At 49.0% G+C, this 24,610-nt stretch overlaps 8 protein-coding genes across 8 annotated transcripts; 5 read left to right on the plus strand and 3 right to left on the minus strand.

The window, feature by feature from the left end:
* The first annotated feature begins 138 nt into the window (after positions 1-138).
* EDB91DRAFT_1138565 (oxidative stress survival, Svf1-like protein) lies at positions 139-1,727 on the plus strand. Its single transcript, XM_041318893.1, has 4 exons — positions 139-238; positions 285-479; positions 534-1,473; positions 1,527-1,727. The coding sequence occupies exons 1-4, from the start codon at positions 219-221 to the stop codon at positions 1,638-1,640; spliced, it is 1,269 nt and encodes a 422-aa protein (XP_041176364.1). The 5' UTR covers positions 139-218; the 3' UTR covers positions 1,641-1,727.
* A 99-nt stretch (positions 1,728-1,826) lies between these two features.
* On the minus strand, positions 1,827-4,026 carry EDB91DRAFT_1249311 (cytochrome P450; the record flags this gene model as incomplete). Its single annotated transcript, XM_041323058.1, has 13 exons — positions 1,827-1,890; positions 1,947-2,085; positions 2,144-2,283; positions 2,336-2,360; positions 2,411-2,467; positions 2,517-2,709; positions 2,762-2,775; positions 2,844-2,961; positions 3,029-3,144; positions 3,195-3,346; positions 3,404-3,595; positions 3,647-3,776; positions 3,828-4,026. 13 exons carry the CDS (start codon positions 4,024-4,026, stop codon positions 1,827-1,829), a joined length of 1,539 nt encoding a protein of 512 aa, XP_041176365.1.
* A 2,015-nt stretch (positions 4,027-6,041) lies between these two features.
* On the plus strand, positions 6,042-8,115 carry EDB91DRAFT_457981 (uncharacterized protein). Its single transcript, XM_041327327.1, has 3 exons — positions 6,042-6,461; positions 6,514-6,785; positions 6,838-8,115. Exons 1-3 carry the CDS (start codon positions 6,180-6,182, stop codon positions 8,039-8,041), a joined length of 1,758 nt encoding a protein of 585 aa, XP_041176366.1. The 5' UTR covers positions 6,042-6,179; the 3' UTR covers positions 8,042-8,115.
* A 213-nt stretch (positions 8,116-8,328) lies between these two features.
* Positions 8,329-10,669, minus strand: EDB91DRAFT_1138578 (amino acid permease-domain-containing protein). Its single transcript, XM_041318894.1, has 11 exons — positions 10,524-10,669; positions 10,166-10,470; positions 9,985-10,103; positions 9,855-9,930; positions 9,395-9,806; positions 9,332-9,340; positions 9,066-9,269; positions 8,871-9,016; positions 8,771-8,818; positions 8,688-8,718; positions 8,329-8,635 (listed from the first exon to the last, which is right to left on the minus strand). The coding sequence occupies exons 1-11, from the start codon at positions 10,650-10,652 to the stop codon at positions 8,453-8,455; spliced, it is 1,662 nt and encodes a 553-aa protein (XP_041176367.1). The 5' UTR covers positions 10,653-10,669; the 3' UTR covers positions 8,329-8,452.
* Positions 10,670-10,817: 148 nt separating this feature from the next.
* EDB91DRAFT_1138587 (CHAT domain-containing protein) lies at positions 10,818-16,049 on the minus strand. Its single transcript, XM_041318895.1, has 6 exons — positions 15,937-16,049; positions 15,658-15,883; positions 15,471-15,610; positions 15,344-15,416; positions 15,253-15,292; positions 10,818-15,200 (listed from the first exon to the last, which is right to left on the minus strand). Exons 3-6 carry the CDS (start codon positions 15,586-15,588, stop codon positions 11,118-11,120), a joined length of 4,314 nt encoding a protein of 1,437 aa, XP_041176368.1. The 5' UTR covers positions 15,589-15,610; positions 15,658-15,883; positions 15,937-16,049; the 3' UTR covers positions 10,818-11,117.
* Positions 16,050-16,853: 804 nt separating this feature from the next.
* On the plus strand, positions 16,854-18,072 carry EDB91DRAFT_1024696 (uncharacterized protein; the record flags this gene model as incomplete). Its single annotated transcript, XM_041312618.1, has 6 exons — positions 16,854-16,932; positions 16,988-17,249; positions 17,303-17,339; positions 17,396-17,474; positions 17,525-17,841; positions 17,902-18,072. Coding segments are annotated over 6 exons (945 nt in total), but the record flags the coding sequence as incomplete, so codon positions are not given.
* Positions 18,073-18,960: 888 nt separating this feature from the next.
* EDB91DRAFT_1249316 (uncharacterized protein) lies at positions 18,961-20,380 on the plus strand (the record flags this gene model as incomplete). The annotated part of the gene is made up of 6 exons (XM_041323059.1): positions 18,961-19,039; positions 19,092-19,441; positions 19,508-19,586; positions 19,639-19,955; positions 20,009-20,219; positions 20,289-20,380. The coding sequence occupies 6 exons, from the start codon at positions 18,961-18,963 to the stop codon at positions 20,378-20,380; spliced, it is 1,128 nt and encodes a 375-aa protein (XP_041176370.1).
* Positions 20,381-20,437: 57 nt separating this feature from the next.
* Positions 20,438-24,451, plus strand: EDB91DRAFT_458143 (uncharacterized protein). The gene is made up of 4 exons (XM_041327328.1): positions 20,438-20,905; positions 20,965-21,443; positions 21,498-21,784; positions 21,837-24,451. The coding sequence occupies exons 1-4, from the start codon at positions 20,710-20,712 to the stop codon at positions 24,391-24,393; spliced, it is 3,519 nt and encodes a 1,172-aa protein (XP_041176371.1). The 5' UTR covers positions 20,438-20,709; the 3' UTR covers positions 24,394-24,451.
* Positions 24,452-24,610: the final 159 nt, after the last annotated feature.

The raw sequence follows: 24,610 nt of genomic DNA on the forward strand, positions 1-24,610 counted from the left end.
TACAAGAACAGCAGCTCAAGCCAACTTGTAACGATGACTTGGAGCAAATTTGAAGTACGTATACATGATTATTCAAATGATAACCCTATTAGTATGATGATACTAAAAAAGGGAGTTCCGAACTCCGACATTGGGGCTTCTTTACGTCTAATCAGATCGCTCAAATACTGCAGTGGAACTGCACAGTCGTTCTATTCCCTTTCATCCCACCTCATAACATGTTCTCCTCTTTATTTTCGTGAGTGGAAGTTCTGGTCTGCGATTTTGCTCTGAAGGATTTGTAGCACTGCACCCCCCGTCGATCCGAAGGCCCCCAATTTATTCCCTGTCTCGGAGAAGTCAGATCTCCTCGGGGAGCTAGAGGCCAAGGATCTTGAGTGGACATGTGCAGGAGGCTTCGTGACAGAAACGCAGATATTTTATCACTTCCTACAGGATGGGACTATGTTGATGTGTCAAGTGATCCACTCGTCAATTGGGTAAGCAATTCTGTTCGTTTACGCTTATTCAACATGACTCATGTTATTCGGCAGCTTGTGGTACCCTACCATTCAGTTCACATGCAAGATCTACAATCCCACAACGAAAGAGACGACTTGGCGTTCTGTTAACGTTACAAACTTTGTAACCCCTCCCCCTGGTCTTGACAAGAGATCCAGCAAGGCAGATCAATTCTCCATCACCTATAAGCCTTCCTCGGATGGTTCTCATCCTGAAATGTACACCATTCGCGCAAACCTCTCAGACGACTTGCAGGTATCACTTGATGTATCGCGGCCCTCTGCTGTACCTGGGTTCAAGATCGGCAAGGGGCCAAAAGGGGGGTTCTCGTACTTTGGGTCAGATCAACAGAAACCAGATGGCTATGTCGTCCATCGTTTCTGGCCTCGTACTAAAGCCAGCGGTCACATCATCCACAACGGCCGGGCAATCACTGCTGAGGGCCACGGCATGCTCGTCCATGCCATCCAAGGCATGCGTCCAAACTTGATCGCATCGCGATGGAACTTCGCAAACTTCCAAAGCGACGCCTATGGTGGCGTGTCTGCAATCCAAATGGAATTCAAAACCTTGGATACCCACGGACGCCACGGGGCTGGCTCTGGCGGAGTCACAGTCAACGTTGGTTCATTGGTGCTTGGTGGGAAGCTGGCCGTGGTCACAGCAGAGACTGGATGGTCTGACGAAGCACAGCCTGAGAAGGCCGCAGTAATGTCGCGTGCCCATCACCTCAACCCTGTCCATGATCCGGACACTGGCTACATGCAGCCTACTGCAGTTGAGTTCCGATGGGCAGGTTCGCCCCTGCTTCAGGGTGTGGAGGGTTCTGTTGATGCATCTTTGCATCTCGATGTTGGCAGTCCATCTTCACCTAAGGGGTTGATCGAAAAGGTGGACGTACTTGCAGAGATCCCGTATGTGATCAAGACGATGGTTAATTACGTTGCTGGCACGAAGCCATACATCTATCAGGTGATTAGAGACGTTACATTCAACTTATCTGATAACTAACAGTAATCTGATAGTGGCAAGACAAAGTCAAGCTTGCTGTACGTGGTCCGGATGCAATTATCCCTGGACTTTCCGAGGGATTAGAGATAGAAGGGGTGATATACACAGAAGCCTCGTTCATATCTTAGATGTCTACATATCTTCACATCTACATTTCCTCCTACGTGTAAGTATACTGTTGCTCTAATGTAATATTATGGAACTATGTGCGTTCTTTATTGCCTCTGAGCTGTGCAGAAATGCTCAACTTAAGCTTCATCCCTGGATGCGCAACACCTTTAATTAAATAGTCGAATGAGACACCTACACCGAAATCACAGAGCAGACGCCCTTTCGTCTGAACGGCTGACAAAAGAGCAAGAAAAATGTACAGGATGGCTGAAGGTTATCAACATAGTCAGGAATAGACGAGAAGGTATAAGAATTTCACGTACACCGCGACACCAGCAGTAAATTCTCTCTTCACATCGATTTCCCCACCCAAATCGTCCTTCGACTTCACAATGCGAAACGTCGCGAGGATATTCACAATGGCGATCCAGATCAGTGCCTCTGCTGTGAATCTCCCCGGACCTATGGTCATACGTTGAGCTGCTTGAATGGACTCAGTCGTTATCCGAGGATGACATACATATACGACGACCGAGCCCGAAAATCGGATCAGCGGAGATGGGCCGGAGGCTCAAATTGCGATCACTGGCTAGAAGGTGCCGCTCAGGCCTGAATTCTTCAATGTCGGCCCCATGTTTCGATTCATCCCTGCTCATTGCCCTTCACGAGTGATATCAGCCAGTGTTAAAATATGCGAATCCCGCACACAAACCAAACATTGTTTATCACGAATGCCCCTGGAATCTTTCAGCCAGTTAATCTGAGTGCTTAGTTAGTCTGTTCTCACCCTTAGGAATGAAACGCCCATCATAAACGTCGTCCTTGGAAGTCGCATGGGGTATGCCTGTCCCCACGTCAGACACAACAAACCTGCTGAATGATATGTGACTAACCCAGAGGAACCACAGGAATCCATCTCAACAGCTCTCGAAGGATCGCATCAACATACGGTAGGAGCGGTCGGTCTTCAAATTCTGGCAGTCTGCTAGTTGTCCCTATGACAGAATCGATTTCTGCTTGAGCCTTCGCCTGCACATCTGGATAGAGGATCATTGCGAGAATGAACGTATGCAGTGTCGAAGAGCTCTTTTAGCGCACTTGTCAATCACGGTTTCCAATACGCGGAAGATATATTTACCGACTCAAAACCAGCTGCGATGAGTTTTACAGAATGTTGAGTATGTGGCCAGGATACGTATGAGGGGCGGACGAATACTTACCTATAAATGCAGTAGCTGCCGCGGCTTTTATGGCGGTTTCTTGTTTTTGTTGGTCGTCCTTCTCATCAATCTGAGCTAAGCAATCAGACACCATGGAATGAGTCGCCATCCCTGCAGCCTAGTGTGCGCACACGATAATTCAGTGTCACTGCTACTACTAGTACTTACATTGGCTGAATACATACAATATTTTTCTTGACTAAATCGAGCGGTACATTAAGTACATGTCCTGCTAATGCCCTCGCACGAGCAGCGTCACGTCGAGATCCCGCGGCAGGAAGCCACGCAGGTAGACGAGTGACTGATTGAATCAGAATCAGTAACACTCTGGTACATGCTTTGTTCGCTCACGTATGGGAAACGCAGACAGAATCGCACTACGCTCGGGGGAGAGTGCCTTTGCAAGTATATCGACGAGTTCTTTTACAGTTGCGACTATCGGATCGTTGGGTAGAGCTACATCGTAGCCGTAGGTAAACGCCATAACATTAGAGGCGATATACCTGGATAATGTTAACCTTGCATAGGTTGCCTTTCTCCATTATTGCGATGTGATTTACCTCTGAATATGGACTTCGAAATGTGATGGATCATAAAGCAGATCCTTCAGCAATGGTCGGATTCTCTTCGTGTGGATGTCATGATAGCGTGATGCGCTCTCTACGCGAAGCGCGTGGTGGAACATCTTGCGGTGAAGCTTCCAATCGCTATCATGGTAAGGCAGCATGACAGTACTGAAGTCAACGCCAAAACTTGATTATCATCAGCATAAAATTGTGATCAAAATGCAGATGAAAGCGTACAGCTTTTTTGTCGCAATAAAGGGGCGATCGGAGTATATGGCGGAACGTTGATCCATGAGTGCTCTTGCAACCTTTTCCGAATTGACCACAATAAAGTCAAGGCCAAGGAGGCGGAAATAAATCAGATCACCTGTATTAGAGGTGGTCACACCATCTTGTTAGTAATGTATCTGCCGCGCACCATATTTTTTCCTCCACTGTGTATATGTTAGCCATGGCCGGGTAATATTCAATTGGAGGAGGTTGCCCATGAGGGGAAGTGGTTTAGGGCCTGGGGGGAGTGGTAGTCCGGTGGTTCCCTTACACCTTGAAATGACCAAGGAAACAAGAACACAGCCAACCAATATCCAGGTACCAGGGGGATTTGTGAGACCGTTCATATTGTGGGGGGAATGATGACATGAGTGACGTGCATTGCAATTTATATGTATCTTGTAGACCCGTCGGTAGTCGAGAGAAAATCCTCCTTTCGAAGTGCTCAGCATGTAACTCAAGGATAAATATTTATTGGAATATATTTGATCCTGCAGCTGAAGTCGAGGCATGGATCAACGATTTGATGCGTGGTTCAAGGAACCAGTATCATTTAGGTGCCGATTGCCACGTTAGGCAGACAGAACGACATGGATTCATTTTTAAAAAGCCTGGTGCATCGATCAGGGGACTTTCCCCACAAGTAGTCTGGAGTGTGAACAGGAAATACATCAGTTTGCCTCTTGATGTCATTACAATAACACTACCCCTAAGAGGTCGTGACTTCCTTGAACACTCACTCAATATTTTCCCGAACACATGGTTTTATTGACGAGGGATCGCGCTGAGTTCCGGGTCGTTGTCACGCTGAGTGGTGATCTGCCGTTGGGAAAAAAATTGAGTTCAGTGTCCTTTTGACCGTTCGATCGCGCACAAACACCGCGCCCGCGGTAGCCGCCAATGATTCCTTTGCTCAGCCGAGATGAGCCGCCTGAAGCCAGCAGCCGCACCTGTACATCACCAAGCCACTGCCTCAAATTCCATACAGGCGTGCTGTGGTAGCTTGTGACATTTCTGTGACTTAACGAGTAGAACGCAGGCGATATCACCGTGAGTGTCAAAACGCATTGACTTATAAGGCCAGCTATCACGAATCTTTGTATGAATTAAACTCGTCACTCAGAAGTTATGAATTCTGTGGGATTGCGCTAAATTATGGCACAAGCAATTACTCGGAGAGACGTTTTAAAAGTAAGCGAAGATATCTTACAGAGATGAGCCTTAGATGAACGCCCTGGCCGTTATTATCCCGCGCGATTTAGGGAATTCATGACATCATACACCCCTGGTATAAACTAAAAAGTCTGAATCGAACGGGGTAAAGAAGTTGAAGCGGTCAACAACAGCAAGTTTCAAGATTTAAACAAATACTCGCGGATCCCAAGGATTCCGATCCCTTCCCGCTGTTATCCTGACAAGGAATTTTACTGCTTAAACTTGGATCGGCGATGTAGACGACCAATGACAAACGATAAATCGGTGACTGGCGAACGGCATAGCGGAAGAGGAAGACGGTAGCGCACGGCCCCGCTCAACAGGCTCCGAGGGAAACTCCACTCGATGTTTCGAACAACCTTTCACCCTTGATTGACTCTTGACTATGCGGAGCGATGCACGTAAAGCTAGACATAAGGAACCCGAGTCGGGCATCGCGGGTTTGAGGTTGGCGTACATCGAAAGCTGCTGAGCTATTCCAGGGGCATAACGCAAACCAGATGGAGACGCACACCTTGGTATCGGAACCTTGACAAGATGATCACGATGATTCCATCGGGGGATGATGAGACTGGTGGAATGTCCAAAAGCTTTGGATTGAGGAAGCAGAACACATAATATACTGCTAGTCATCATGGGACAGTCAATAAACGAAGCGATACCTAAGTTAGTCAGTTTTTCTTTTTCGACTGCCGTCCATATATGATACTTACAGCCTCAGGCACTCTTGGCTCCCAATCCGTAGAAGAAGAGTATTTCCAAGGAAATGGTAAAGGTCCGACCATGAATTGCGCTTTTCTGTGTCATGATCAAGAGACGTGTCGGAGCAACAACCACCTACCCACAAGCTGATTAATGAGGGATCGCGAGGATTAGTCCATGCTTCACCGGGGGCTGGCACTTAAGGAGATGCTGCTATATATATAACCTACCGAGATCTCCACACTTCTCCGCAGCACGTGTGATTTGAAAGCTGGTAGATTTCAGTCACGTCATTAGCAAAGGTGGCCGATCAGGTTGCAGCCATATAAACTAGCAGCAGAGGAAATTCACCCCGATAGCCTGGCAAGTCCCAATAGTGGATGGCGAACGCGCCCACTAGTGGGAAGTCCAGTTGCTACAGAATGACGGTAGCACAGAGAGTACCCATTGGGCCGCACAGCCTTTGAAACCACTTAACAGCACACAGCCACAATAACATCAACTCTATTGCGGAACCGCAGCTTCAGCCATCAAACGCTATCGTAAACTTGGGAAATACGCTGGTTTGACAGAAACATGTACAATGTTTCGCCCAGCATTGAAAGTCACATTGAGAGCTACTCCCGTTTCCTCGATACTCTGGCGCTTCCCTCCAGCTAGCGTTCGAGTGGTACGGGTAGCAGCGCGTTCAAGTTCATATCATGTACTCCATTCCACGCCAAAACCCAGCGGTTTAGTCCTCGTTCAAGCTGATGTTTGCAGGAGGAGGACAATACGGTATGCGCAGGGAGGAGTAGCACAATTTCATTCTTCTCGGTCAAGCCAGGGACTTCCACTCATACCGATGCTACTGGGTGCTTTCAAGGCATGTTTACCTGAATGATTCATTCTTGCGAGTCCTAGACTTCGTTTTACAGGCTTCGACTACTATAGAGGTGGCGCGTACCGCTGGGCGTATTGCGCTCACGTTCCTACCCCTCATCCTGTTCAAAAATAGCTGGTCAAAGAAATACCTCAAGCACCATGATAAATTTCACCCTGGTGAACCAGTCGACGAAGAGAAAAAGGCCGCCCTTCTCAAAAATATACGTGCAAGGACACTTCTCTTTAACGTGCTTTTGTTTGTCCCTGTCGCACTATTTTGGCTGGCAATTCTAGCCAGCGCTGAGCAGACACCTATTACAGGGCGGTATGTCACAAATAATATTCAATCTCTGTGTTTCAGCTAAGTCTCTCTACAGGTGGCGGCTCATTATTCTATCTCCCGAAGAGGAGGATGAGATTGCTGCGCAACTCAGAGGATCAAATTGGTATCACGCTGTCACAGAAATTCTCTCGACAGACGAGCCGCCCAGTTTGATTCCAACCACTGATTGGCGATACCAATGGGTACGTGACACCCTACGGCGACTGGAGGCTGGCATCCCCATACTACAGCGCGAACAAGAGCTAGCCTCCCATTGGTTAGATACACCACCTGATCAACCACCATTACCTCCACCTGCAGAATATCCCTTACGACCTCGACCCCGAGCCATGGACACTATGAGGAGGTGGTCAGAAGGCCTCTGTGGACGAAATTCACCACACTCAGCTCATGTCATCGCTGGACCCCCATATTCACTTCTTATCGTTGACAAACCCGATGCTGCTAACGCCTTTTCGTACGGCTTTGGGCCAGATGGCGCTTGCGGCGTCGTAGTCTACTCTGGATTCCTTGACAACATCCTCTCGAAGGCTCCTTCATCAACCATCTCCTCTGGCTACACGCCACAAACTCTACCTGAAGAAACCTCTTGGTGGACACACCTTTTCGGTTCGCTCTTCATCTCACCGCTATCCCCATCCGCATCCCACCCAGTACCCACAGAAGAACAAACAGCCGAACTCGCCATTCTCCTTGCCCATGAAGTTGCACATCTCGTTCTCTCGCATCACCTTGAGACGCTCTCATCCGCCACCATCATGGTTCCTGCCTTGATTTCCATGTTTGCTGATATCACGCGCACCCTCTTATTCCCGGTAACGATGCTTTTTGGCCCTTTTGTCAACGACGCAGTCGCCCAGCTAGGCAAAGTCGGTTCTGGTGAGCTGACTAAAATAGGGGAATACTGCACGAGCGTGCATCAGGAGATAGAAGCGGATGTTGTATCCGCCAGAATCCTTGCACATTCTGGGTTCGATGCGCGCCAGGCAGTAGCGTTCTGGGAAGACAAACAAAATGCGCCCGAATCTGCTGAATGTTCTCTGACGGGTCGCCCGGGGACACATAACTCCAGTTGGACGCTTGCACGGCAGATCACGGGTTCCTCACATCCTGTGAATGAAGTGCGAATAGAGAAACTCAAGAGCGAGCTAGTCCGATGGGAACTGGAAAAACGCGTTGCCGAGAAGAAGCGCATTATGGGAGAGCCAGAACGAAGCTCGATCTTGGGGTTGGTTTGAGGTCAGAGTACCCAGATTTTGGGTCTCCAGACTCAGGAAATATTACAATTACTTACTGCAGTTCATTCCTTTTGTTATCTTTGATCTACCATTTATCATCAGCGTCTTCCTGCTTTCAGTTATACAACATAGGCAATGTTCTTTGTACTCATTTTGTTGTCACTAAGGTATCTAGAGATGTAGTCACTTGGTACCCCACTCCTCCATCTAATGTCACGTCGTTTGCACTGGAGCCTTGGAAATTCAAACCTTGAGTTCTATGCTTCATGGCCTGCATCTCGGACCAAGGCTCGCTGACGATAACATTCTAAATGGTTTAGTGTGGAAGATCCGTTCGCACCGGGGTCACGCAACTGATGTGCGATCACACGGTAAGGAAGATTAACTGCAAATGTGTATTCGAGTAGCCCATTAAGTACTGGCAAGGAGTGGCTGTTGCTCTCTGTTATCAGTTTCTGCAACTGAAGGGTGGTATTTGCGTGTCAACCGTGCGACCAAAGCGCCGTCATCTAATCGTTCTACCTCCTCTACGATAGTATACCCTCCTAACCACGGCAAGAATACAATCCACAGCCAGTAGTAGACTCCGCACAACTGTAAAAGGTCAGTTTCAAGTGAAATTTCATTTTGTGGGTAGTATACGCACTGCAAGGACACCAAGGCCCACTACACAGTAACTGGATGGATGTGGTCAGATGTGGGCCAAAAATGCAACGGTGTTGAACTTACGTTGCGTACCAGAAAGACACGTCGCCATGACCAGGTTCTGGTGGTACCCTAGTCGAATAAATCAGTTCTGGTACAATGCGTAGATTCGGAAACACAATACCAAGCCATAATGAGGATAAATACTGCGCCGAGGAGGTAAAGGGAAACGTAAATATTTCTCGCGCGATACTTGGAAGGTGCGAGGCCGGCAAGCGATCGCCGTCGGCGAAGAAGCCACACTCCTACAGCAGTTGCAGCTGTAAACACCTAGGAATTGTTCAGGAAATAATATGCGACAATGGAGTAAAGATCCTACTTGACCCGGATAAGAAACCAAGTCCACCAAGAAGTTGAATGCATCTTGGGCGGGGAGGGCGACCATCACGAAGACTGTAAGAAAGTACCTCAGACACACAGGTGCCAATGGGGTGCCAAATGGCTTGGTCGACGCAAAAAATCTTGGATACGGAAGCAGCCCTTGACGGGCAACCTCACGCAATATGCGTGCCTGACCAATAGTCTATGAAATTAGGCAGAATATAGTTTTTACAATAACGAGCAGTCTTAAAGTGTGTTGCTCACCACGGCGAGCTAGACATGCATTGGGTGAGTACCTCAGACAAGCGGAATACATAGATCACAAACAATGCTTCCGAAGCAACTCAAAGCAACCATGATAGGCAGGGTTTTGGCTGCGAAACCCTGTCCGAATACACGTTGAAAAAATAGAGCGGCGATGAGCTGCCCCGAACTGCTCATCTCGTCCTTTGGCACTGCTGCCACGTACGCAACATTGGCAAAGAAAAAAAGACACGTGACCGAAAGCAGCGACAGGAGGCCGGCTTTGCGTACTGTGCGGACAGGATCACGCGTACGGACTTCACCAAGGACATTAAACGCGTTGTGCCAGCCAGAGAAGGCAAAGCTGGTCTTGACTAGGGCGGTAGCCAGGGAATTTGGATTGGTTGTGCTACCGCTGAAGGGGGACCGAAAATTGGCATATGGATCACGTATGCGAGTAAAACCACCAAGTACGAGGGCCCCAGTGAAGACTAGGCTAAAAGAACAATCGGTCAGTATGACGAACGGCGAATGACGCACTCACAAGGCAATAGAAAGGACCTTTAACACACTAAGAAAGTTCACAGCTCTTAAAGACCATTTGGTTGACAGGCCGACGACTGCATGGTCATGTTTCAGGTTGTACCTTAGCAGAAGAAACATAGGAAACTCACAAGCCATACCGACGGTGCAAACCGCTATGGCAATGGCAGTTTGCCTTGCGGGAGTAATGGGAACATCGAAAATTACAAGCACATACTGCGCAAATACAATGGAACTTGTTGCGCTAGAGCTGATCAGTGCGGAAACCCATCCCATGAATATCACATTCAATATGCAAACCGCAACACGCACTCCAGAAGGACTGCATTTACAGCAAATGCTACTGGGACCAAAAACTGTGGACGAGGATATGCTTGTTCCAAGTACACGACTTCTGCCCCAGACCTCTTTGGGAACATGCTTGCGTATTCACTGTAGACCATGAGACCGCCAAGTGCAAACAATGGAGCTAATAGCCAAAAGACGAAGAGCAACCCGATCGAGCCAACAGAATTGAGGGTGACGCCTGGGACAGAATATATCCCTGCGCCAAGCATTCGCCCGAGATTGAGCGTAACAGAGGACAGTAATGTAACCTCATGACCCAAGGGATTGCTCTCCAGAGAATATGAGTAATTATCGGATATACTATTAAGTGAGCTGTCGTTGCCTGTTCTATGGGTGCTCCCACTAGCACAATGTTTCCTGAGTCATCTTGGACGTCTTCCGAGTCGCTTTGGGTGTCAAGAGAGATAACTGAGTCAGAGTCCAGGGCGTTTTCTACGTTGGCTGCAGGCATGAGATACTACTACTAGGACGGTGGGTTCATTAATTTCGACTCCAGATCCTAATCAGGCGGGGTTTCAAAAAACCCGGTCACAAATGTATATGTGCGTGGCTGTGCTATCGCACAGTGCTGGGAACTTCAGAGATAATTTGAAGCCCTTGATCAATGCAGCACTCACTTACACAATAAGTTATATCCTCGTGGCAAGGCTCAAGACTGAAACTGAGGAAGATCTTCAGTCAGGTAGGCGGCAACTATTTAGTAAGTAACGGTGCATGACTAAAGCCACAAGTTGCGAACTTGCCCATTGAATGACGAGCGTCACCAGTGCACCACGCCAGGCTGCTAGGTCTGAGACCGAGTCTGACTACTATGTCGAACGATATCGTCATATGTATGTACTCGATCACCACGAACCCAAGACAAGTTTATAAGTATGTACACAGTACTTACTTGCTAATCCCACTGCACGGCTAACTATGCTCCAATGTGAATGAATACGACTCTCTGGTCCATTGGTACTTTATTCTTGTCGACGGCTTTGGAAGCTTTGTTCAAAGCCCTCGCCGCGTTCGTGCAGTCGATTTTACCACTGAACATCGCGTCATAGAATTCTTTCACCATGAGGTGAGCAGTGGTATCATCCACCGCCCACATTGTACCGATGACACCTCTGAAACCAGAAAATTGCATCCCCGCGGCTAGATGGATGACTTCATCAGGTGTGTTCTTGTCACCAACCGCTGTGTGACAGGCAGACAGGAAAGCAAACTCCGGGTTTTCCAGTTCGGCTTGTATGATGTCTAAAAGCCGCAATGGCTTATCACGGAGAGCGAAGGATGAATCGAAGGGCTGAACAAGATCTTGCTTGCCGTGGCATGCGAGGTGGACCCATGAATTGCTTTGCAAGGCTTGGATCGCCCCACTGACAGTTCCTTCATCCTCGGAAACCTCCGAGTATGACATTGATGGTGGTACAAGGGATTTGACCAGTTCAAGCTCAACTCCCACCGCTCCCAACTCCCTTTCTCCACTCCCGGAATTCGGTTTTGATTGACCTATGGAAACGAAAGACGAAGACTTCGATGCGACCTTAGATGCATTTTGCCTCCTTGAGCGTATCAATGCAGAGAGAGTTGGTGTGTATGACGAGACATAGATATTCGGCATGTTACTGGCACCCTTGCAGTATGGTCCTGCGGCATGAATGGGCATCGAAGTGAGCTTAGAAGTTGGGCACCACCAAACGCGAGAGCCCTTCGGCACGATGGTCAAAAGCTCTTCAACGATGGGAGCCAGTACAGAATCCCAAAGCCTGCGGAGGACAGGTATAAGTTGCTTTTCTCTCATCTTCTCTTCTCCAACTCCTGCGGTGTTCCGAAGTACATTGCGAAAGTCATCAGACGTGGTAGAAATACCCGCTAGCGAGGCATGGGGGAGTGGAATGAGTCGAGGAGGTCCGTCTTCGGTAACGATGATCCCATCACACCGCTTCACGCTTGCATTGATGATGACGACGGGGCCGGCAATCGCAGCTGCCTTCAGCTCCTTGTATGACATTGGGTTCAAGAAATACGCAAATCCTTGCTTTTGCTGTATTTTTGCCACTAGGACTTCCCACTGAGACGTGAGCTGGCGATATCGACGCGCCTCTTGTTCCAGCTGTGTTCTTCTTAGCGACTGAGCGACAATGCTGATACTTGAGAAGTCAGATTGCCTCCTCCCAAGTTGAGCGCTGAGGAACTCGAATTCATCCGCAAGTCGACACCCTTCATCATCAACAGCTCGCAAATCGTCGATGGTTGCTCGAAAGCGAGACATCTGTGACCAAAGTAGCCCTCTGCCTTGTTCTGAGAGTTCGACTGCCAGCTCGAGATCGCCCTCACTGATCGCGCAGGCGGTAGCATCTGCAGCGAGTGAGGACGTATCGCGCAATATACCACTGAGCATAGCCTTATAGCGCCCAGAAATCGTAGGAGTATCCATAATATGTCGATCGAGCAGCTTCATGGAAGTTTTGTATGCTTCCAGAGCCGACGGATGATGAAAAATATCGGCGTCCGTTCTCCAACCTAAAGCCGCAGTCAGCTGTTCCCATGTGCGGATTCCAGATGCGCTAGAAGCCAGGTCATGATACTGGAATGCCATCTCTAACCACGAGGTGTCTTTGGTGAGCGTGTGATAATCTCGGTAGATGATCGTATACAGGCTGTAAATGGGGAAAAACTGCGAGTGGCCTTTGGGCAGCTTCTCGCTGGCAGTGGCAAGAAGTACGAGGGCATTCTGAAAGTCGTCATCATCTTTATCCACCACCGCCCGCATATGCCGACAGCCTGCTAGCCAAACCAGCGTAAGCGGCAGGTCAATGTGATCATCTGGCGAGATTGTCAAATATGCCTCAAAATGAGCAATCGCAGCGTTTAGATCGTCGATCATCCGTCGTTCCAAGTACATCTTGTGCAAAGAACGAGCAAGGTTTCGGCGGAGGTGAAGCCCATGAGGGTTATGGGGGGAAAACATGGGGAGCGCTGTTTCAAACAGCTTGATGCTTTCTTGCAAATCATCGATGTCTTTGCGTTCGTTGTAGCGAGTCGAAAGTACAGTGGCAAGGTGGTAGGAAAAAATGTGCCCCTCTGATTGGTTGGGATGATCCCGGGCCAAATGTAGATAATTTACTGCGATGTCCAGATCAGTGATGTTATGTTGGATTTGGAAGCGGACGAAGATTGCATGTGCAAGATTTGCAAGACCTCTGGGATACTCTGGGTGGTTGGTGACCGAAGCACGGGCTTCGACAATATGAGTTAAATGAACTATGCTTTCGTCGAGGTCATCCAGAGGACTGAAGATGAGATACCGCAGCAGGAGAGTGTTTCCGAGACCTGAAAAGGCAGCCGAATGGTCAATGTGACCAGGAGGGCACGCCTCAGATGCCGTGCGATAGTGATCGATCGCGCAATTAATATCATCCGCTTTACCATTCTGCTCAAAGCGAGCTCGAAGTGCAGATGCTAGCTGAATGAGGGCACGGGAAAAGGCTGGATGATCTTTAGATAAATCTTGCATCATGTCCTGGTAACATGAAATTGTGTGCTCCAAATCATCCATGCTCCCTTCATGGAAATAACGCAGTAGGAGAGCATCTGCACGATCCATAGCAAGGATCTGGGCGGCGTAGTGATGTGGGACATCTTTGAGAGCTGAGTTGCAGCAGTCGATTATTCTCTTCAGATCTCCAACGTCCTGTCGGCGAGAAAACCGTGTGGACAAGGCGTTGTTGGCATGCGTCAACAGACGGAAGTAGTCAGTGTTCTCCCTCGGGCAGACTTGTATGGCTACCTCAGAGTGCTCGACAGCAGCATCGAGGTCATTGATATCTCCGCGCTCCTTGTAACGCACGATGAGGCAGTTGATCAAGCTCATCAGCACAGGTATATGTTCTGGATGCGAGGGTCCACACAGAGCCATGGAAGATGCTATGTGTGTTATAGCGAGATCAAGATCTTCGGGAACACCGTTAACGTTGAAGCGGGTCAACAGAGCGTTCCCGAGACTACGAAGGGAGGAGAAGCGATACAGGTGTGTAGGGGGCTGATTCGCCAAGGAGTTGGTATAAAGTGCGATGGAATATTCAAGGTCGTTGGTATCTCCACGCTGCGCAAATCTCATATAGAGAGCGCCCGCATAGTTGGCGAGGAGGGAGGATCGTGTTGGGTGATTCTCGGGACAAGCTGTCAGTGCAGCGCTGAAACGCTCTATTGCCGCATCCAAGTTCTGCAAGTCCCCGTCGCGCTCGAATGAATGCTGTAACACAATCCCGACATTCATGAGAACCATTGCATAAGATGGACTTTCGGCCGGACAAAGTTCTAATGCTCCACGATAGTATGCCATTGCAGTGGTGAGGTCATCCACGTGTCCTTTATGACGATAGCGAATACAGATTGCATCACCAAGGTTCGACAGAGTCGAGAAACGGCTTGGGTGGCCAGGTGGTCGCAGCAACAGACATTCTTGGTGGGTGTGAATCGAAAGGTCCAGGTCTTGAGCATCTCCGATCTGCTCAAAACGAGTTCGAACAGCGGAGGCGAAGTTGTTGAGGAGGTTGTGACGATATGGGCTATCTGAAGGACAGCTAGACATGGCGGCGCTATACATCTTGATGGCTTGTTGGATGTCCTCGAAATTTCCTTCCCATTCAAACCTCCTGCGAAGCATGCCTCCCAGGTTGACCACCAAAGGGATGTAATATGGTGATTCGGAAGTCCAGGATACTAGAGCTATACTCCAGTAATGTACGACTTGCTTAAGGTCGTCAATGCTATTCGAGTGACGGAGACGCGAATGAAACGCGTTACCAAGGCTGTTGGCGCAGGCAGCGTGATCATTACTGCCAAGAGGCAAGCCATTGTACCACTCAGAAAGGATTAGGATGGCTTCTTCTATGTCTTCATCTTGATGTAGCTGGTTGTAGCTGGTCATGAGACTGTTTGCTCGAGCACTCAACAACCCCCAGTCCATATTTTTTGGGGGACTGGTTCCAGCGTTATCGTCCGTAGGCTGGAGTCCAATTAGAGTATGACCAATTCCTATGACAACTAATGGTTCGTACAGGCGTAATGCACTTAGCAGCTGCATGGCCTGCATCGCTCCTGTAGACGGCACATAAGACGCAGCAAACACTCCCAAAAGCTGAATCAAACCTTTCTTCGTTCTGGGCTGGCATTAATCGGAAAGACAACGAAACACTCGATGGAGGCAGAACTACAGAAAACCCTATATCACGCATTGGCTGATCACTGATGGGAGAAGAAAAGAGGTAAAACTTGCCGTTATCTTGTTCGATGCCATGTGCAGCCTTCAGTTCTGCAAGAGAGTATTGCACTTCCCCTTCCAATGATGTGGGACTTGCTTCATCATCTACAACCTTGTATAGCTTGAACCGCATAACGCTAGCATCTTTCCCCGCGCTTCAAGAATAGATAAAAAGGGAAGCCAGGATGGAACTCTGACTTACGCATCGCATTTAGCGCTGAACGTGATATTACTCGCTCCAAGTATCTGGGTCGTTCGAAGGATTTCTGCGCCATCTAGCTCGACCAACACATTATATCGAGACCTTCCATCATGATTTTGTACCCCAATCACTGGAAATTTGTGAGCGATAGGTCAATCTGAGATGACAAGTAATCATTCCCATACGAGTCAACGTGTGCCTGCAAACGAGGCAGTCGTTTTGGCTGCTGAATAAGAACCCATAAGCACTGTTGCGCATGAGAAGATAAGTCTATCATACCCCGACATGTTTCTCACTTGCTTCTTCCTTGTAAGTATAAGTGAATCCGGGGATTGTTCGGGGATGTAAACAGAGGTACACTGTCCCAACCAAACCAAACAACAACATCTTCATCCCTTGCCAAGTTAGCATAGAAGGAAGGCGGTGGTTCCTTCATGATAACTTACTGAACAAATGTAGTCAATGTGAGCTCCGGGTAACCTGCAGGGAGATTGCAACTCGCAAATTAGGATTTGGAACCGAACTCGTGTCAAAAGGTACCATTAGCAGGTCAGCTCATCACTCCTGTACATGTAGTGACTATTATCGGTTTCCACACTTCCGGCCAATCCAGTACTCACTCGGCCGCCTGTAGTATATGTAGGAATACCGCACAATTTCTCACTGTAACTCATCCCTTACCTCGCACCAGCTTCCAGGCACTGCTATTCGAACATCGAATCACAAATCCGCGATACTACTATGGTGAGGTTTAACGAAGCCGTCCCGAGACTCACACAGTACGAGGTTTCGCCGAATTTGTGATGATTGAATACGGCCCTGGGACCTGGACAACTCTGGACGCACAGCAAAGGCTCATTGAATTTTGCACCACTATGATATGCGGTTCTATATTATAAGCAAGTTCTTGCTAAGACATCCAGGGTCTATCACCCACGTAAAGGAACACTAGCTGCCAACGCACAACGTATTCTCGACATGATGAGGTCACACTCATTATGTCGGGAGTTATGTTTTGCTCAGAGCGTCGATATCTGTCTCCCAGGTGAATACTATTGTGAGCTTCCATATAACCGCTGCTTCTTCCCACTCATTCCCAGTCATCCTTTTTGTTATCTCTACCACTGAATAGGTTTGGCCATTCGGTCTTGGTGTCTTCCCAAACCTCCTTTCACCTGGTCGATGAATTTTGGGTCATGTCATCCAACATCCCACAGGATCTGTGGCTTGAGCGATCTCGTCTCGATGGAATGACGTTAGGTGCTGTATCCTATGGTGCATTTTCAGTTGAAATGCGACAATTAGGAAGATAACTTATATACCACTGTAGGCGTGTTCTTTCTCCTTACAGTGCAAGCCGCGACTGCCCTCATGCAACGGCCTCGACATGGAAGGAAAGTTGCAGAACGTCGTCTCCGATTCATTCTTCTTTTCTACATCATCATCACATTCGTATTGGGGACGATAGGCTTTGCTGCGAACGCACGATACACAGAGATGATCTGGATAGACCTCCGCGATGCGCCTGGTGGTCCAGTCGTACTAATTGTCAACGAAATGAAATATTCTATCAATGTCGTGGCACTTTCCTGGTAAGTACCTTTGTCCATCCATCTCTGAACCTCTAGTGTTAACGATCTCGTAGTTATTTCGTCATGGAGTGGTTTATGCAAGCCCTTCTTGTGAGCTGAATACTTCGCCATATGAACTGACGCAAATCTGATGCTGAAATATTGAGCTTCACCGATGCTTTGTGATATGGAATTGGACAAGATATGTGATCATCCCGATGACCACTATCTATATCGCCATGATTAGTGCGATCCATCATTTATCAAGCGACAGCAATCACTAACATCTTGAGCAGTAACGTCTATTCTCGTCTTGATCCAGTCGAGCTTCGGCGCCATATGGTACAATATCAACACCCAGCTCATCTACCTCTGCATCGAAGTGGGACTCAGTGTGATTTATACCGTTCTCGTGACGAATCGTTTACTCGTCATGCGAGGCTTGATGAAGCAGGTCATGCGGGAATTTGATTCTAGCATTTACGATACCGTCATCATCATGGTCATCGAATCAGCCATGCTATACTCTGTCTGCGCCATTATCTTCATAGTTTCCTTCGGTCTGCATTCTAGTGTCTCCAATCTATGCTTCCTGTCTATTAGCCATGTCCAGGTAAGCAAATGGAAACCTGAGTCATTTGGGTCTCTGATACTATCTTGGTTTTCGCTCTAGGGCATTGCCCAATTGCTCATTATCATCCGTGTAGCACGGGGGCGGGCAATCACATGCGAGCGGTCAACCCCAGTTGCTGCAGTGTCTACGTCTATAACTTTCTCAGGGACGGTATCGGATTCACCAGGGGGAACCACTATTGAGGGAATAACTAGGTCTGAGCAGGACGGTACTTTGCATTCTGTTAAGGCTGAGGCGACGGAAGCAGGAGTGTTAGTATAGCATAGACGTGATGCTGAGGTTTAATTAGGTTTATACTTGAAATACTATTTTAACTCTGGGGATGCAATGATGGGTGTGTCTGTGTGAATGTGCGGTGGTCTGTTGTAAATATGTCAGCCTATGTCTGCGTGTGTGTGGGGAAGACTGGAACAAATCTTGAACAGATCTTACTTTCATATCATTAAGGTACCGGATGGTACCGGGCATAGCGTAGCCGACAAAGAGCCGACAACGTTTTTGACAGAACGGAACCTCATTCGTTCTTTGCACCTTGTTTTTTCTTCAGTGTTACTCCTTCTCCATATATATTAATTGGTAGGGGCCCGCACAACTTTTTCACTGTGGAGGTGTTGACATGCCAGTGATATCCTCCGAATCGCTCCAGCTCCATACTGAAGTGTGAAGCTTGTGCGATTCACTCTCGGAGGCTATGATTCGGCCAATCGTCAATCCGTGTTTACAATAACATTGTAGGCCGTTTCGATCTCATAGGCTGATCCGATAGCAGTAGTCCACTGCTGTAGTGATTTCACGCAGCACTGGACGCCCAGCGACTTGAATTGTTGCAATGACATCCAGGCAAAGGGACAATAGCCCTAAGATGTTGTCGTAACGCATTCCCGGGATGAGTGTGACACTCATCATGTTGGGAATATTCTGTCTCCCAGGTGAACACTGTGAATCTATTCCGAGTCTCTTTATAACAGCTGCGTCTTCCCCACTCGTCCCTGACTGTCCCCTTGGGTTATCTCCACCATCAGATAGGGCGAATTGGTGATTTTGTCTGGGTGTCTTCCCAAAACTCCCCTCCCCTGTTTAGTGACCAAATTTTGGGCCATGTCGTCCGAGACCCCACAGGATCTGTGGCTTGAGCGATCTCGTCTCGCTGGAATGATATTAGGAGCGGTATCCTACGGTGCATTTTCAGTCGACTGATAATTTGGAAGATGACTTATGTACCGCAATAGGCGGATTCTCTATCCTTACAGCGCAAGCCGCGACTGCTCTCACGCAAAAGCCTCGCCGTGGGGGGAAAATTGCAGATCATCGCTTCGCTCTTATATCCTACGTCTTGATCACGTTCGTATTGGCGACGATAGGCTTCGCTGCGAACGCAAAATACACCCAGACGATCTGGATAGACCTTCGTGACTCTACGCCTGGTGGGCCGATCGCACTAATTGTGAACGAAATGGATTATCCTATCAATGTCGTGGCGATTGCCAGGCAAGTACCTTCGTTCACTCATCTCATACTGCCCGTGTTGACAGTTCCGTCTAGTTACTTCGTCATGGAGTGGTTTATGCAAGCCTTACTTGTGAGTTGATAGTTCGCTGTATGAATGGTGCAGGTTTGTGCAGGTTTTAATTCTTGATATACTTAGCTTCACCGTTGTTTTGTGATATGGAATTGGACACGATACGTCATGGTCCCGATGATCACCCTCTATGTTGCCATGATTGGTGCGGTTCATCGTTTACCAAACGACAAGTAGTCGCTGACACTCTTGAGCAGTAACATCTATCCTCGTCTTGATCCAGTCGAGCACTGGCGCCGTATGGTACAATATCAACACCGAGCTTATCTACCTCTGCCTCGAAGTGGGGCTCACTGTGATGTACTCCGTTCTCGTGACGAGTCGTTTGCTCGCCATGCGAGACCTGATGAAGCGTGTCATGCGGGAATACGATTCTAGCACCTATGATACCGTCGCCCTGATGGTCGTCGAGTCCGCCATGCTATACATTGCATATGCCATTATTTTCATAGTTTCCTTCGGTATGCATTCAAATGTCTCCAATCTATGCTTCCTGTCTATTAGCCATGTCCAGGTAAGCAGACGGAAACCTGAGTTATCTGCGTCTCTCATGTCAGCCTGTTTCAGGGCATTGCCCAATTGCTCATCATCATCCGTGTAGCACGGGGGAGGGCAATCACATCCGAGGTAACCCGAGTTGCTGCAGCATGTACGACTATGGCATTCTCAGCGTCTGTATTGGATGAAACAGAGGGAATCAATGAGCAGACAGCGAGGTCTGTGCAGGATGGTGTTCAGTTGTATTCAGTTTCTACAACGGCGGGGGAAACAGAGGACGGTAAAACATTATGAACATGATGAATCAAGTTGATTTATACTTGATATACTATTATCTGTCTCTGCAAAGGTTTTGAACTTCATACGCATGAATTCATGGACAAGCTCCTTACCCCTGATCGGCGGAAACCTCCGGACCTTTGGAATTATTACCAATCATAGGCTTCTGATCCTAACAAGGCCAAATATGTATTCTAGGTGCCTTGACCGCAAGTGACCAGAAGAGTGTTGTCCAGGCCAAGCTGAAACCAAGCTGAAACGACCTAGAAATTATTCAGAAGGACATCATGAATTCCGTGTAATTTCACTGCTTACTTGCTATGTCGCCCATCATGGCGTATTTCTATCGTGCCTCTGAATCTTCCCTGGGTAATCATTCGCTGCACCATCGTTGTCTCTGGTATCTGTCATTATCTCTACCTGCTTGATCTTATCTGCCACTTGTCGTCCCGCTCTTCATTTTGCTCATATCTCGGCCAAAAAAGCATAACATGGCGCTCCAATCTCGGCCAGTGCCTATGAATGCTTCACCGCATCACTCCAAGGTCAAGGTATCCCTGACACTATCTGACCCCATATTTGTGGCTGGAAGTAATATTGCTGGAAAAATGGAAGTCGAATGTCGCGGCGATGGCGAGTTCGGTCTTGGCATTGGTCTTATGATGGTCGAATTATTCGCCGTCCAAGGTCTGTGTATCATATTCATTATTAGACGAACATCATCGAATGCTCAATGAATATCCCAGAAATTACATCTCGTGACCACTCAGCCACTTCCACCTTTATCCACTCCCGTAGACTGTTCCAAGGGCCAGGACTCCCACCATCGAATGCCATCCAGTCTGACTTCATTCCTCCACCAGGAGAACCGCCCCTTCCGGCACATCACTACCCTGCACGTCGTGGTCTCACTACATTCTTCTTTCGTTTTCCTCTCCCGCCTTCGTCCCCTGCCTCAATATCATTCGGTCCAGCTCAAATACGATACGAAATCCGGGCGAGCGTTGGAGTTGCTTGGAGAGGAGAGAAACGCCTCGTAACCGATCAACAAGATGTCAACGTAGTCGAATACTGCGATAGCAGGGCACCATCGAAACGCCCCCAAGGTTTTGCCATCGCCGACGGTGGAAGCATTTCAGCCCAAGCTTTTGTCATGAATGGTCCTATCATTGCTGGGGAAGTAGCTTGTGTCGAGTTACAGCTGAAGAACCACTCACTCAACTGGGTTTGTCGTCTGACTCTCTTTATTTGTAGAATTAACTTAGCACAAATCTGGCAGACGTCTGGGGTTACAGTCACACTTTCTCGCGAACTTCGGTTGTCGTCACCTTCTGTCGATAAGGAGGAATTGAAAATAACTGACGCAATCACAGAGGTCGACTTCAGAGGTCACGAATACATGGTCCCCCCTGGCATCGAAGGCGTCGCCAACTTGGTGATTGATATACCTCGGTCTTCCCGTGGATCTCGCGGTGGTGCTCGCGTCGGCGAGAATGGAAACATATCTGACTGTTTGTTTGAAGTTTGTTGCAGCCTGAGACTCCGGGTCGATATGCCTATTGGGAGGTGTGTAGTGTTAATCTTATTCTTAGGCAGCCCTCTGATCAAGTGCCTTCAGCGAGCCTGCTATAATTATAATTCCGCTGGTCATTTACCATCATTTGGCTATACCTAAAGCGTCACCCTACGCCTTCCCTGCAACTTCATCACAGCCGTATACATCACCTCCCACACAACTCTCACCACCTCCTGGTGCTTCCTACGCGGATCCTCATTTTTCACCGCAGCCGTATGATCTACCACATACGTACTGGTCACCACCATCTCCAGTAGTGGATTACAAGCCTTTGACCCCTGCATTCTCGGAGCAGTATTATCCTCAAGATTTATTTTCATCCAATCCACACTTCCAACACTATACTCCACCTCGACCAGCATCAGCCGAACCCCCTCAGATGCCGTATTATGACACAAGCCTAGCATGGGAGCTTCCTACATCAGCAGCTCGTCTTCCGCTACCTCATCCACCTATCTCATATTGCCCTCCGCAGGCTGTCGAAAGCAGCCCTCAGCACTACGCGGATTCAGAAGAGGGCAAAGGCGCTCGTGCGTCTCGCATCTCCCAGACGTTGCGCCTCTCCTCTCGACACCGCTCGGTCTCACCACTGTCGCACAGGTTTCCCTTGCCTCAGCCCTCTGCTCAACACGTGTCCCCTCGTCGCCCGCGCCCCAGCGCAATCCAAATCCCCACCCTTCCTAATCCTCACGACTCTCAGGGTGTATTACACTCACCACGCCCCATCCCCTCACCAAAACAGTCCTACTCAGGCCCCTCCCCACGCAGCGAAAATGTGTGCGCCCTGGAACGCATGGCAGACCAAGTCGTCAGGCATAGCGGCGATCTGAGCGCAGATCTGCCAAAGTGCGCGGCAAACGTGGACAAAACACTCCCCAGTCCTCCTGCACCCTCCGGAAAACGACTATTTCATGTTCGACAGTACGTCGAGGCAGTGTTTCCCGATACTACTGTTCCTCATCTCTCTGCACTCAATCATGAGTCAGAGCCCGTTTTCTCCGCTCAACCGACCCCACCACTCGCAGCTATAACTCCCGTTAAGTTTCCGCGCGCACCGACTGAGTTATCTGGCCTAGGCACTAACTTAGGCAAGGACATCCCGCAGGAGAGCGGCCTGGACGCCCTTGAGCGGCGCCTGCTCGCAGAGGTAGGCACACGCCGCCAGGAAGTGGGTGAGCTGCGTCCGGACGTGCGCAGCTTGGTGCAGCCAATCATGATCCCACCCAGCGGGGCTCCCGCAGGTGTGAATGACAGCGCCATATCGAGCCTGACGCTTGCAGATCGTGATGCTTTCCTGCGAGGTGACGAGGGCGAGCGTGAACAGGAACAGGAGCAGGAACAGGAGCCGGAGCAAGATCACGATTCGGATGAGAGGACGCAGCACCGAGGTGGCCGTCACAGTCAGAGTGATGATGAACGCGAGGTGCGCACCCAGAGGGGACGGTCAGGGGTGAAGAGCAAACATAGCGATGAGGATGATGAGAGGAGAGCTGCGCGGAAGCGGGAGCGGGGGCGGAAGAGAGGCAAGGAGGGTGATATGCGGAAGCTGCGTAGTGAGGTTAAAGGGCGGATTGCAGCATGGCTAGGGGAGATCGACACGACGAGCCCGCCACTTGTGGATGACTCGTTATCTTTGTCGTCGCCCGCTACATCTCACTTCGTTCCCATCACCGACAACGAGCCTTTTACGCCACTACCGTCATCAGAAGACCCATTGCCGTCGTCGTCGGGCGACCCAGAACTTGGAGGCACATTATTTAATGAAGACGTTGTGGCAGCCCCCAATCCACGATCATCTGGCTTTGTGACTATTTCTACGCTCAAGACTGCCGGGACTCGACGCTCTACTGTCACCGCCCCAGTAAACACTCTTACTCGCTCTGATGCAGAAAAGAAAGCTCTCACCGCGGAGTCGTTGATACCGGGTCCAATCCTGAGAAAGATGTCTGCAGGCCAGTCAACTGTACCAGCCCTTGTTGGCTCTCTTCCCAATGCTCCACCTGCAGGATCGAAATCCCCAGACATCACAAGGGCTGATCTCATATCCCCAGTTACTCACCATTTCCTGTCGCCTCGCCACCCGCGCTATTCTCCTCAATCGATGAACCCTGAGAAGTACGACATCCGTTCTGCACGCGGAGGGAAAGGCGGCAAGGTCACCGAAGTCGCTTCGCTGTGGGCCGCAAAGGCGGATGCGGTTGAGCCACAGGCGAAGCAAAATGGGACTCCCCAACCCGTGAAGAAACCTGTCAACTATGGTGGAAAGTTACCCGTCAAGTCCCCGCTGGCGTCGCAAACCAATGGTCCGGCGGATACGAGCAAGGAAGGACGCGGAAAGGCCACGAAAGCGACGACAGTTCCTGCTGTTATTTCATCGTCTCATGCCGTTCCCATGCTTTCGTCTACCGCTTCTCTTGCTCGTGCAACGCCTAACCCCCGGACCCCAGCATCTCGCCCACTACCTCCAATGATCTCGGAGACGATATCAGATCTTAGAAATGTCGTTAAAACTCCCATTCCCAGAGTTACCCGCACCCCTGGTGACCTTGGATTTGGCCAGGCGCGTCTCAGGGACTTAATCAAGAAATATCAAGGATAATTTGTTTGCTCGTTACTGTATGGTCGATGTATGTGCTTCACTCTTACTTTTGTTGTTTTATTTCCTTGTTTTGTTTTGTTAGAACTGTCTCGATTGATTTACAGTTGCGATTTATGTTATACGACTAGACACGAAGCTCGAATCATCACGGTCTCAAACTTGTTATCGGAGTCTGCCATGTGCATGAGACTCATAAAGCCATCTTGCCCGCAGTCTG

Source organism: Suillus paluster (assembly GCF_016628075.1).
Source record: "Suillus paluster strain FC165 chromosome Unknown EDB91scaffold_32, whole genome shotgun sequence".
In the NCBI taxonomy this organism is placed as follows: Eukaryota; Fungi; Basidiomycota; class Agaricomycetes; order Boletales; family Suillaceae; genus Suillus; species Suillus paluster.